Raw genomic sequence first — 13,725 nt, forward strand, 5'->3', positions numbered from 1 at the left:
TTCTCCTCTCTGTTTTTGAGTGAGGCAGGAAAACAGGATTCAGTATGGGCAGAGCAGAAGACAAAAACCTCATTCTAAACTGATAGTTTAAAAAGGAGTCTGAATGTGAGCCCAGTGAGAGAGAGACAGCTAACAAGGTGTTGCATTCATAATTAACCATGACTTTCTCTCTTATAGTATTTGTCTCTTTTGTCTTTTTTCCTCTGCTGTTCTACCTGTTTTCTTTTTTCTCCTGACCTCACCTATTTTAGCTGTGTCTTCCAGCTTCCTTTGCCCTAACTTCCAGCTCATCTCTCATCTTGTTATTTCATTCATCAGGATATCTCCTCACCTTGCTTACGAACAGGAATATCAGCAGCATCACCCCAGAGCTCTGATTTAAAATGTGAGGCTCTTTTTTGGTTCCCTCCATTTCCTCATCTTCAGAACTTAATTCAAATCAATGCCAGATTAGGACTTTTGCAGAAAACTATTAGGTTATTAAGTATGAAATGTCCGATTTCCTTAAGTACTAGTTTGACAGTTGATATCTCTGACAGTTCACTTTGATGCTTCTTGTCTTATTTTTATTGTGAAAGTACATCATCAGTCTTTCAAACAACACGCTTTGGCTTGTGATTATCTTTCAAATTTTTTTGTAGAGCAATTTTTGTGAAACCATGGATAAGTCAAAAATTTGTGTTTATTTTTGAGTGTGAGTTCTGTTGTGGAACCAGTGCAGCGCAGACAGCTCAAAATATACACAAAGTGTTTGGGAAGGATGTGGCTAATGAACGCACAGTATTTCGATGGTTTGAGAAGTTCCGTTCTGATGATTTCAATCTTGAAAATGAGCCACGTGGGTGACCTGAGACTAACGTGAATAATGATGAGCTGAAAGCTGTAGTGGAAGTGAATCCATCTCAACCTATGCGTGAATTAGCAGCAAGGTTTGCCATTACTATCCCAACAATATTGAACCATTTGAAACAAATGGGCAAGGTAAAGAAGCTGGATGGATGGGTTCTGCATGAATTAAACAGGCATCAGCAGAGAAATCGTCTCGAAGCTTGTCTTTCTTTGCCGTCACAACATAAAGGGCACAAACAAGCTACGGCTAAGATGGCAAAACTGTATCGATAATTTAGGTGCATACTTTGATTAATTGTACTGCTTCTTGTTTGAGATATGGTAAACTACACTTTTTATTGAAATCAGACATTTCATATTTAATGACCTAATACCAACAAGTTTCTTACTATGATATAATTTCCCTCCAGTATTTGTGTGAATTAACACACAAAGCTGAAGCTGTATGTATATCCATGAATTTAAGTAGTTGCTTAAATGATGGGCTATTTGTATGTTGTTTGGTTTTTTGACCAGGGGGCTCCAGGACTAACGATAATTGTGCTTTTCCTTGTTGGTTTGTAGTTATTCGTTACGGCTTATGGTCGCAGTGCAGTACAAACGCAGCAGAAGATTGTATACCCGATTTTTAAAAATGCCCCCTGAGAGTAGTGTCCTGATGAGATATGACCCCCACAGGAGGGGTTTTCAAAAACCATTGTGCTCTAATGTCCATCTCACCTTTGTATTTGATCACCCTCTGTCTTCATTTAAACCTTGTTGCCCACAAGTAACAAGGGGCAGGAGGAGGATGGGTGGGGTGCAGTCAAGAGTGACAGCGCCTATAGGGTCGTGCCCCAGGTGCACAAAGCATCTGCTTCTGACACTTGTTCGCAGCTTTAAAGAGAAACACAGATCTGAACTTGCATGTGAAATTTGGCCATTTAAAAAGATACATATATAAGTTTTTTCTTTCTTTTTTCATTAAGTCTGGTATAGCCACATATATCTGTTGGCCAAATTAGGCTCATGACCTGCCAGTTTGCCACTTCTAATTTTTATTGTCAGGGGACGATGTCCCACTAGGAAGACCTGAATAGCCTACTTTGGGGTTTTACCTTAAAATCAGTTTTGACTTAAGTTTGTGTTTAAGAAATATTTTCTCTGTCTGATGGAATACTTTTTATTATGCTGCACAAATCCTTGGGGCAGGGGGCCCATGCTAGAGCTCAGAAGATCAGTGAACCCCAAGAAATGTTACACATTTTTATGTCTATATTCATTTACCTGCGGGAGGGATTGTATAGCTTTCATCAGACTCTCAAAGAGACCCATGACCCCAGAATGCTTTTAAGAATGCTACTGTTAGAAAAATAGGGACCTCAACTTGCTGTTCCTTGTGGAGCTGACTTTAAAACAGAGGTCACTGAGCTGGTTGAATTCCTTTTAGCGAGGAAATGAAGTGGGCCATGCTGGGAAGCCTAGGAGCTAAGAGTCTTTTGTGGCTTCTACCATCCAAAGGTGTAAAGATAGCCCACTATGAAGGCCATAGGTCCCTCTCTCCCAGCGTGGGCACTGCCTTGAGTATGAGCTGTCACACCTGTGTGTGCTAGCCCACTTGACCTTGTTCACTTCTCAGTTAACAACCTGGAATACCTTCAAGGACACAAAATGAGTAAATAAAACCAAAGGCAAACAGAGCCGTTTCCCTAAGTTAGAAATTCAGGCCTGCCTCTCTTCTAGCCAGTTTTCTGAAAGTATATCTTCAGAATGATTGTGCCCAACAGCAGTGAAGGCTTTTAAAAGCTAAGGCCAAATTCTGTAGCTGACTGTTCCTGGCATCACTCAGTCAGTGGAGACTTCAGTGGCATGTGGCCTTTGGAATATTCTTATCTAGAATCAGGGAAGTACGGTGTACAACTGCTTACTTACCTTTTCATTGTTTCCCCACCCTGTCTTTTTTTGAAAGCCAAAGGCACGTCCCTGACAGCTGAAAACAGCACGGGGAGGAATAATCCGGACACTTTTGAGGACAAGTTACACCTCTACTCAGCACTCTGGACTCCACGATGCCTTTGAGTCTGTTTTCCCAACCTCCTGTGGGCCTCAAGGGTAGAAACCTGCCGGGCTGTTGTTTTAACAAGGATTTTCCTGAAGCTATGTCTGTAGCAGTGAGTACTCATAAAGGACACTGGATCAAGTTCAGCCACCGAATTGCTTTTATCAGTGTTAAAGTGGTCTGGACTGCTTGCTACCAATCTGTGAGAAGTTTTTGTTTTTGTTTTGTTTTTAAACTTGCAGTATATCACAGAGCCACTCTTCAAGTAGATTGGCTGGGCAAAAGAATGTTTTGGCAAGAGCATTACTGTAGACCTTTCTCCCTTCTCCCTTTCCCTGCCTTTTTTTTTTTTTTTTTTTTTTTTTAACACTGTCTTCTGTAGGTCACTCTCGGGCGGTTAGGCACCTTAACGGGAGACTGGAGACCCTCCAGAGGAGAGAGCTGCACCCTGAGCAACCCTCTGGAGAAGTGAATTTGGCTTTAGATTTTTACAGAAATGTTTCAGGAGTGGAATATGGACATTAGCGCAAGGCACCATGACAAAATAGCCCAGCCTTTCGCAAGTAATTTGGGATAAGAAGCTGTCAGAAGTTTCTAACTTATGAGCTGGTTTGAAACTGTTGATGCCCAGAGAGCAAGTACAAACCATTTTAGAGGCTTACTTTTCATGGTACAAAAGCAATTCAATGTGATGAAAAAAAAAAAAAAGAAAACACCAAGCCAGTTTTGATAAAGGAAAGCCAAATTGGGGGGAGGGGAGGGATAGGAAAGGTGAAATCACTATAGGGAGAAAAAACTTTTTCCAAAGAGATGGAATTTTCTTATCCTTTAAGTTTTCATGGTAAACAGTATGTCAGATTGGGTTGGTTGTCCTACTCATTCTCTTTTTTAAATATTGCCTTTTTAAAGTGACATTGTTAGGGTGTACTTAAATGTTTCCAGGGCACACTCTGCATTACCCCCATTTTCCTCCTTGGGTACTGTGTCCTGGGACTAACTGTAGACTTCTGCTTCGGGCGCTCCCAGCATGGTGTGTGTCTGTGCTCCCCTTCGTGCCTCTCCAGATACGTATTTGGATGTGGCTGGGGTGGAGAACAGGCATGAAGGGAGGGGAGTTGGAGAACATGTACGTGTCCCCCACACAGAGGTCATATGTGATGTGTGTATAGGAATTCACTGACACACACCCTCCTTTCTTGAGATTAGTGCCAGCCATCTTCCTGAGAGAGTTGTAGAGCCATCCAGGATATTTTTTCTAATACCCCATCCAAAAAGAAAGAGTTTAATATGTTAAAACAGCATTGCGTGAGAAGGTGTCATTGAATTTTGGGGATGAGCTGGGCCCTTTTAAGGGGTGATCCCACTACCACAGCTCCTGACGTGAGAACCAGGCACTTTTGCTTTGAAGAACACACAAAGTTGCCGAACACAGGGTAAAATTTCCAAGGCTTTGCTTATTGCCCTGGCCAGGGCCTCAGCAGAGCCAGTCAGTGCATCCTTTTTTTCCTACAGTTCTTGGGTTTCAAACTTCATTTTCAGGGAATTTCAATTCAACAGGTAGAATGAAAAATACTTGGTTACCAGCCTAATAATGTGAATTGCTACAGAATTATTCTTATTAAGTAAGAAAACAAAAACGTTATGCAGATACTTTAGCTATAAATTGATGTAAAATATTGATTTTTTTTTTTTTTAAAGGAAGGGGAGGACAGTGTCCTGTTCACTTATTATGCAATCAAATCAGTAAATGATACTATTGGCGAGGTTAGTAAGGAGAGAGCATGGATGGGCCCATTTGGTGTAGTTAAGAGAAATCAGTCTGTTCCATCCCAGTGTGGGGGGAGAGAGGAGGAGGTGAGAAGGAATCAGAACGTACCTAGTTGATTCCTTGGTGACAAGTGCAATGGGGTATGGGTAGAATTTATTTTCAGAGCCAAGGGGACTTGATGGTTATAAATAAAGTTGCTTTTAGCGATGGAATTTATAGACAGATCATGTTGTTCCGAAAGATGTGAATAGGATCCACAATAGCAAGTTGATTCAGAATAGTGTAGATACTTAGATTAGTGAATATTGATCATTTGATTTCTTAGACTGAAGTTTTAATAGAATTTCATTATGTCTCCCGGTAATACACAGAGCATCGGGATTAGGAAATTAGCCATTTTGGATTCTGCCTGCCACAAACAGACCTATTCTAAACAGTGCTATTAAATTTTAGACTGTTGTTCAAATATTTTATTTTCTCCTACAAGTACTTTTTATTATGATGAACAATTAAGACCATTTAAAACACAGGAGTACAAGTATTTTTTTGAATTAAATTAACTTGCAAAAACCAAATTTGCAGTGGTTGGGTTGTTTCTAGACAGACTTTGGTATCAATTTAAAACCAAGATAATTTTTATATTCTTTCCAATAGAATTTCATGATAACTCCTGCAGTTTTCTTAACCTACAAAAAAAAAAAAAAGTGCTGCAATGATGAACAAAGAATTATACAAAACCTACTTTTGTATCTTTATTTTGGAATTTCTTGTTCTATTATAAATATGGAAGTATCCCTATTTCAGAAGACATATTTTGTTAAAAATGAATTGTACATATTTAAATATGTATTTTTGCACAGGTCTTTTTTTCTGATATCCTGTTTTGGTACAATTGAGATCATCTAGTATTTATTTATTAATTAATAAAAGTAAATACCTTTTTATAATTTGAAGTGGTTCACTGCCAAGCCAATAGTTCTGGAACCTGCCTCCTTTACAGTTTAAGGGATGCCTCTGTTCTGTGAAAGTCTTTGTCCCTTTTAATGTCTCGGGAGTGGATTCATACAGATGAAGTGGGCATTGCTTCTCCCTAGTTGCCTGACTACCCGATAGACTACACGTAATTAAGTGACACACTGCTTTTCTTTTGTTAGTGTGTGTGTGTGTGTGCGCGTGCGTGCCTGTGTGTGTGTATACTCTGAGCACATGTATGTTAGTATGTGATGTGGTTTAAAACTAATGGAAAAAACTGAAAGTGCCTGAACCTAGTTTTAAGCTTAGACAGAATCTCTTAAAAAGACTTGAATGTTCAGTTGAACTTTTGGAGTTTGCTTTTTCCACCTAAATATTATTTCTAAAATTTTAGGGGAGGAGTTGAAAACCAATGCTGGTGATTTTATAAGGTATTTTAAAAATTCAGACCTTTTGGTTCACAGTAATTCAACTGGTGATGGATTGCCCAGTGGCACCAAGGGTTACAAATCTTTTTGTCAGCCAGCAACTTACACGATGTGTTTGTTTTGTTATTCACTCATAAAATACAGAGTTTAAAATAGAATATTTAAAAAATTTTGTATTCCAAAAATATAATACAAAGAAGTACCTCTGAGAACATTGAAAAAAAATGTATAATTTGAAAAATGTAACTTATAAGGCAGCTGTCTTCCTGCAAGAGTTCTGTTGCCAAGGAATTTCTTAATGTCTCTCATTCTGTCCGGGGGGGGGAGGGGGAGTTGGGCTTTGAAAAATTACTGTTCAAAGTTTCATTGTTTAGCAGAAAATAATCATTTTTACATTTTGTGCAAAGCATTTTACATTTTCAGATCATTTAAATGAGCACTACATACTGTCAGTGTGAATGTAGGGCCTTGAAAGCATTTTGCTGTTTTTTTTTGTTTTTTTTTTTTCCGAGCTTGGTTATAAAAGCAATCTCCTGTGTTAAAAATGTGTGAATAGTTTGATAATCTGTACACATAATCAAGAGCATCTCAGCTGGACTTTGTGTTGGCTGCTGTATAGAACATGAACAAATGTCAAGGGATAGAAAATTACTTTGGATATTTAAAAGAGAAGAAATATATAGTCTATTTGTTTTGTAACAAGTTTCTGTAAATAAAATAATTTATACTATTTATAAGAAAAAGTTGTGCTTTGCTTTATGAGAAATTAGTTTGTGGAACAAAAATGTTACTAAACGGGCAATAAAATTAGGACTTCTCAATAAATAAGGTTGGCTGCATGAAATATTTTACATGTTTCTGCCTCGTTGTGATACTAAACCCTTTCAGTCTAGTCTGACTTCTTCATTTTTGGCATCAGACACTTATGAAAAACCTTCACTTTAGTCTCCCTCCTATGCAAGCTAAATACTTCTAAGGCCTCAGGATGTTTCCATTCTTGGGCACAAAGTAACTGTGTAAACAGTGAACACTACTGTATTTTGGCCCTGCATATGTGTGAAGGAAACAAGAGGAGTTCATGGATTGAGAAACACATTCTGTTCATACTTGCTTATGTGTAAATCTGATGACATGTTTTGTTTAGAGATAAGTTTTTTATCCAGAGCTGGTCTAATCTCTTCCTTGCTTTTTACATTCCTCCCTTACTGGCAATACAAGTGAATTTTAGTATTATTCAGAGCACAACATAATCTTTTTATTTCTAGGAATCTGGCCAGTTTTACCATTTGTAAATAAATCATTCTAATAAATTAAAATTTATTTTTGTTGCTTAAAATAAGGAGAGCAACTGCTCTGTGTATTGGAAAAAATGTCCATACCTTACATGAAAGAGTCAGGCTGGCTTCAACCTCCCTGCCCCATGGATTTCCCATTCCCTCCTTAGATCATCCAACTCCTCAGTACTCTACTGAAATCCAGTCATAAGCTCTCTGTGGATAAACCTTTCACTGTGTCCTCAAGCCTCCTAGGAAAAGGTTCAACCACTTGATTTCTTATCCTTTTTACTTACATTCCCTTTCAGGTAACCTGGCCGTGGGTAGCAAGAGACTGTCTCAGTTCAAAGGAGGGTTGGCAGTTTTGGATCTTGTCATATGGGATTTCACCTGGCAGAAAGGCAAACAGGGTAAGGTCTTTCTAGGCAGAGGAGCAAATGGGGTGAGCACCGGTGTGAAGTGCGGACTTCACACCGGTGAAGTGAGAGAATAATTCTCCTTTAGGCTTGCTGGGTAGGTGGGGTTGATGGGGTTGGAGAAGTTGATGTCCAATTGTCGAGAACCTTGAATATCATGGGATCTTCATTCTCAGAAACATATGGGATCAGGCCCAGATTAACCCAAATGTAACTAATCAGAGCCCAGAGATATTCATGGTCCAGTCCTAGCACCATGCAGCAGCCAAAAGTCAAAGCCATTCAGATCTTTACTAAAGACTGTGGAAAATCAAAGGAGCACTTAATTCTCTTTCCCTGTTTTTGGATTTTCACTCTGGTCTCAAACATCTGCCTTTACCAGCCCCCCATCTCAAGTCCTGATCAAAAAGCTCTCCCTTTTAAAATCAGACTTTATGGTCCTTTCCCTTTTCCTCTCTCAGTCTTCTCTTTCTTATAAGAAACTCTTGCTCTTGTTGCTGATACCAGTTAAACTGGTCTTTCACCTTATGGGGCTGTAATTTTTGACATTTGTTATCCTCATTTTCCACAGCCAAAGCCCATGGACCAAAGCTGGCACTACCAGAATATCTCTTAGGAGGCAGGAGAGGGTGAGGCTATCAGCCAAAGAAAATATTTTCAGTGGGGAGGGAGAGTCAAACACTTACAATTTAATACTTAAAAAAAAAATCTCCATCACATAGGGCCCTTCAAAAACAATGGAAGACAGAATGGACAGGTGAGAACCATAGGACAGTAAATTACAAAGCTGTTATACAATGGTGATCCAGGTAAGTGCTATTCAGTTTCCAAACTAAGGCTGACCATGGAGATAAAGAGGACTGATTCCAGAAATCTTTTAAAGGTAAAACCAACAGGCCTTGAAGTCTAATTATGTTGAACAGTACGGGAAAGAGTGAACCTAATTCAGTGAAATGATATGGTAACAGAGAAGGAAAAAGATTTAACAATGGATTTGAGTTGCTGGTGGGAAATTCAGGTTTAGTATCTAGTTGGCTATAGAGTCTGGATGGAGCTTAGGAGGAAAGTTTGAGCTGTAAAATTGGGATGGAAAATTGTCTTTCACTTTTAAATGGTGAATGAGGTCATGGGAGTAGATGAGTTTACCTGGGAAAAATAGGCAGTGATTAGATTTGGCTCATTATGTTAAGATAATGCTTACCTAATTAGGTGCTGAATATGCCAGATGTTGTGCCAAGTATTTTATATGCATTCTCTCTTACTAAGCCCTGATAGGGCAGGTATTTTGATCCCAATCATACTGATGAGCAACTTCTAAGAAGGTGTCTTGCCTAAGGTCCCATAACTAGTACGTGGCAGAGCTAGGCTAATGTAGAACTGTCAGGTAAGTGGTTCTTAATTTTTTGTTGTTGTTCACAGACTCCAAGAATCACATGAGAGAAGTTATGGATCCTGTCTACAGAAGCACAGGCACACCACATTTTATATTCCATTTCCAGGATTTCACAAACCTGAAGCCCATCTTCCATGGCCCAGAGGGAGAAGAAAACCCAGGACAAAACCCTGGAGAAAAATATTTTGGTGAAGACAGAGAACCAGCAAGTCAGAGAGGTAAGAGAAGGCAGGGAAGGATGAGATTGAGAAGGTTTAGTGAGTTTGAAGTTTAAAGACTTGACTCCATTATAATTATCAATGCAATCAACCTACTTAGGTAATATTTTATTCTCCTACTTCTTTCTCCAGGGTAATTGCAACAGCGGGTATTGGTTGGGTAGGAAAGTTACAAGAACTTTTATAAGAACTGGCAGGGAGATCGCCAAGGGATTGAATATGAGTGTAGATGTGGCTAAGTGATTGATGATGGTCTGCACTGGGTATTTAAGGAAGAGAACAGGGAGCTGCTATGTAGAATCTATGCAGGCACGCTTTTAAAGGCATTGGTTTGACAAGAATTACCTTCTTAAGTCTTATGATCCTCCTTCCAGGTAGCTTTGTTATTAGATAAGCTAGGTGATTTGTTCAAGGTCACAGAGCAAACTCCATGTTCAATTCAGCGTGGCCAATACCAATAATGAGGGGCTAACATATAAGGCACAATCCAGGGACCAGAGTGATCAAAGTGGCATCACACTTTTAGGACTAGGCCAGGGAGTAGAAGAATAGGAATTCCAGGGGTCATTTTCAAAAGTGGAGCTGTTCAGAGATGCTTGTGATTCCTAGGTAAGACCATGGCAGTGGATGGAATAGTGTAGAGGAAAAGAGCACTGGAATTAAGGGTAAGAAACTGTGAAGCCAGGGTATTGTATAGGGTATTGCATAAGTTGTGCATTTCAAAGTATAGTTACTTGAGAGGAAGACTGAGCCAGCTACTCAGATCTGGAATGAACTGGATGGAGTAGGGAGGAGTAACCTGGAGGTCTGTGACTGAGGACAGTGAGCACAATGAGTTGGTCTGGTACTGCTGGGTGGTAGCAGCTTCAGAGAGAAGACGTTCTGAATGAGAGTGGAAAGATGGTGGCCAAGAAAGAGCAAGGGACCAGGAAACGGTGGGACTTCATCTTGGCCCCAAGTTCCTGAGGTGTATATATGAACGAACAGTTTCTAACTCAGAGGGTTTCAAGAAAAGCGGAGTCCTCAAAAACCAAGTATAGTTTACCCACACTGATACTGTACTAATTACATATACACAGTATGTTAGAAAAGAGGTCTCTGGTAACCTGAAAAGGGGAGGGTTGGTAAAGTTGTCAGGGTGCCACCTACTGGCAGTTTTAACTAAATGGTCACATCCCCAAAGGAATGTCAGGATGGAAAGCTGGTATATATTGACTGGATTGAAGGCTAATCATTTTTTGGCATATTGTCCCTTTTATTTCTTAAACCTAACCTATACAGGGAAAATTAAGTCATTACCAGAGATTTCTTAAATCAAAAGAAAAGAGGTTAGATCTCCCCTTTGACCGTGTACTCCCGGGCTAAAATGGCCTGGACCAGATTGCTAGAAATTCTTCTTATCTTTCATATGTCTTCAGAAATACATCAGGCAAATCTGTGGCTCTATGGCTTTGACACTAAAATTAGTGATTATTAGTGCTTTTCATGTTTTCTACATAGGGAATTTACCTCACTCCCCCATTGCCACTGCGGAGGTATGAGGTTTGTTACTAACAACTACAAGTTTGTGTAGCCTTGGTAAGGCAAGGGATCATTACAGACCCTTCCTCCCTTCTTCCCCATAATCGTAGTATTTCAAGTGTCAGCTGTTCATCCTCTTAAAAATAGTAAGTTAACACCACCACCAAACATTCAGAATATGAAACTATGCAGATTATTTGCTAATGATCAGCACCTTCTGTTGATAATGGTCAGGTTACTAAGGACTAAATGTGTTCAGTCATAAAATCCTAAGTGTATCATAGTATGCGTGCTCAGTGATCAAGCTGTAGGCATTCTTTTGGCCGTTTAGGCCAGGTAAAACTTGGATACAGATACTTAACAAAAATGTTTTTTAGGCTTTCCCTTTTCCCTTGGTCTCACTGTCATCCAGACTGGAGTACAGTGGCACAATCATAGCGTGCTGCAGCCTCAAACTCCTGGGCTCAAGTGATCCTCCCGCCTCAGCCTCCCGAGTAGATGGAACTATAGGCACATGCCACCATGCCCGGGTAATTTTTTTTTTTTTTTCTTTTTCATTAAAAAAATTTTTTTTCTTTTAAGAGAGAGGATCGCACCATATTGCCCAGCCTGGTCTCAAACTCCTGGCCTCAAGATCTGCTCACCTCAGACTCCCGAGTAGCTGGGACTACAGGTACAAGCCACCACACCTAGCTAGACTGTTTCTGTTCATGAAAGACAGTGTTAATAAGATAAAAACTGATCTAAAGCTGTTATTTCTAATACAGAAAATAGATTACCATAGTTTTATATAGCTTTTAAGTATTTACCTCTTACTGGATAGATACACTTGATATATAATCAGATTTTGTCAGGGTAAGAGAAACTTTGCTTTAAAAAATAATCAGAAGATAGTTCATCTTGGTGATTCCATTTCATACTAATGTTGTCACCCAACTGGGTTATATTGCTGGCTGCACAGAGAAGAGCCAATACACTGAAGCAGTCAGGGTTGCAATGGAGAAAGGGTTTAATTCTGCAGAGTGCTAAGTAGGGAGACGGGAAGAATTTCTCAAATCTGCCTCCCTGAGAATTGGTTAGGTTTGGGGCAAAGTTATAGGGGTGTAGAAATCATCTTCTTGTGTTGAGTCAGTTCCTGGGTTGGGGTCACAATTCCAGTTGAGTCAGTTTCTTGGGATGGGCCGCTGGTCTGGGTGGGTCAGCCAATCCACTGGAATGCGGGCCTGGAAGATAGCTCAGAAACTACCCCTAGGTTTCCAAAAGGTGATGTTATCTACAGAGAAAGTTAAGAATCTTTATGACCACCAGCTATGTGACTCCAGAGTAGCAAGTATAGATGAGTAAACAGGGGGACAGTGGCTGATTATTATCAAGCTAGGCCTGAGCCTTCGCAGAGTTTTAGGCCCTTACCACAGTTTTCTCTTTGCACCCCTTTGTTGATTGGTAAAGGGCGGTTTCACTAGTGTCCTATGAGTAAGACCAGGGTTGATAAAAACAAGATTGGTTGGTAAAAATAAGATTAAGTTTCCAACTTCAAAAGAAAACATGCATCAACATTAAAAAGGAACAAAATATAATTGTTTTAGCTCTATGTCACCTAGCAAATAAAACTATTATCATTTGATAACAATCTTATGTTTATGTTGTAAAGTACCCTTCTTGACTGAAACCAGAAAATTAAGACTTTCGAGAAAACAAGCTATACAAATAGAAGACACCAGAGGCAGGATGAAGGTTAAGGATTCTTTGGAGAGATTCTCCTACCTGGAGACACAGGTGGCCGTCGACCGTCAGTCTCCCGTGTACAACATTGGGGGCAGTGCAGGGATAACACAAATGCCAGCAGGAGCCAGGCAGAAGGGTAGTGCACATTCATGCCACAGGCCGGTGAACTAGGGCACACTGCCGGGCAACACATGCTTGCCACTTAGCATGGTAGAGTGTGAGTCTAAACTTAGCCTCATCTATTCCTTTTTCCAGAGAAGCTAGATGTGTCATTTTTACAGTTGTCTCTCAACTTTTCCATGGTGACTATGTATTTTTTTTCTTGAAAACATACTTGGGGGGGGGGGGGGGCGGTCCACTTGCAACCTGTGGATGACCAATTTGCAACTGTGTAGCATCCAGAAGCCTGCTTTGCATTCCTGACTAGTTTTAGTTTTCTGTGGAAAACCAAAATTTTTAAAAAGCTGTTTTTCTTCAAGAAATTATAGTGATACAAGGTTTTATACATAAGCATTTTTAGAAATCCATAGGTGACTATTCTCAAATGCTTTAAAAGGATTTATTCGGTAAAATTTGGATTCAGGCCACACTCAAGGATCCACAAAGCCACAGGTTCCCCACCCCTGCTGGGCATATTTAGCATTTTTAAAGCCTCCCATCCAGCATACAGTGCCTACAGGAAACTGCTTTCAAAGCAGAGCTCTGGCCACATTGCTTTCTGTCCTTCCTCCAGTGTAGTGTAATACTGATGATAGTTACTGCCTTGACTTCTAAGGTAATACTTCTAATATTTTGCCATTAAATATCTTGTTTGCAATAGGGCTTTGATTTCCCAGTGTTTTATTCAGTTTACTGAAGAGTTATTTATCATGAAGAGATATTGAATTGTATCAGATTATTTTCAGTCAAATGAGATCATGTGTTTTCTCCTCTATTATGTTAATGGATCATTCCCATCAGCAAGTAAACATTCTCTTAAAAAAAAATTATTCTTTTGTTCCCCATCCTTTAACAATAACATGCCATTTCCCATTCTCTTTAACTTGCTTACCAAAACTGCTCAAGGTCACCAGCCATCTTTTATATTTAAGTCAAGAAGTCTGGGCTCTGCCTCCACTAACTT

At 39.7% G+C, this 13,725-nt stretch overlaps 1 protein-coding gene across 5 annotated transcripts in view; it reads left to right on the forward strand.

The window, feature by feature from the left end:
• Positions 1-6,798, forward strand: part of ATXN7 (ataxin 7) — a 131,326-nt gene extending 124,528 nt beyond the window's left edge. For 4 of the 5 annotated variants that reach the window (XM_069476014.1, XM_069476015.1, XM_069476016.1 and 1 more), the window contains one exon: positions 2,798-6,798. In XM_069476014.1, coding sequence (XP_069332115.1) covers positions 2,798-2,815 — 18 coding nt within the window. In that variant the 3' untranslated portion in view covers positions 2,816-6,798. Of the gene's footprint in view, positions 1-318; positions 386-2,797 lie in introns of all 5 variants that reach the window. The other variant, XM_069476013.1, reaches the window with a different exon arrangement.
• Positions 6,799-13,725: the final 6,927 nt, after the last annotated feature.

Source organism: Eulemur rufifrons, chromosome 7, assembly GCF_041146395.1.
Source record: "Eulemur rufifrons isolate Redbay chromosome 7, OSU_ERuf_1, whole genome shotgun sequence".
Lineage (NCBI taxonomy): Eukaryota > Metazoa > Chordata > Mammalia > Primates > Lemuridae > Eulemur > Eulemur rufifrons.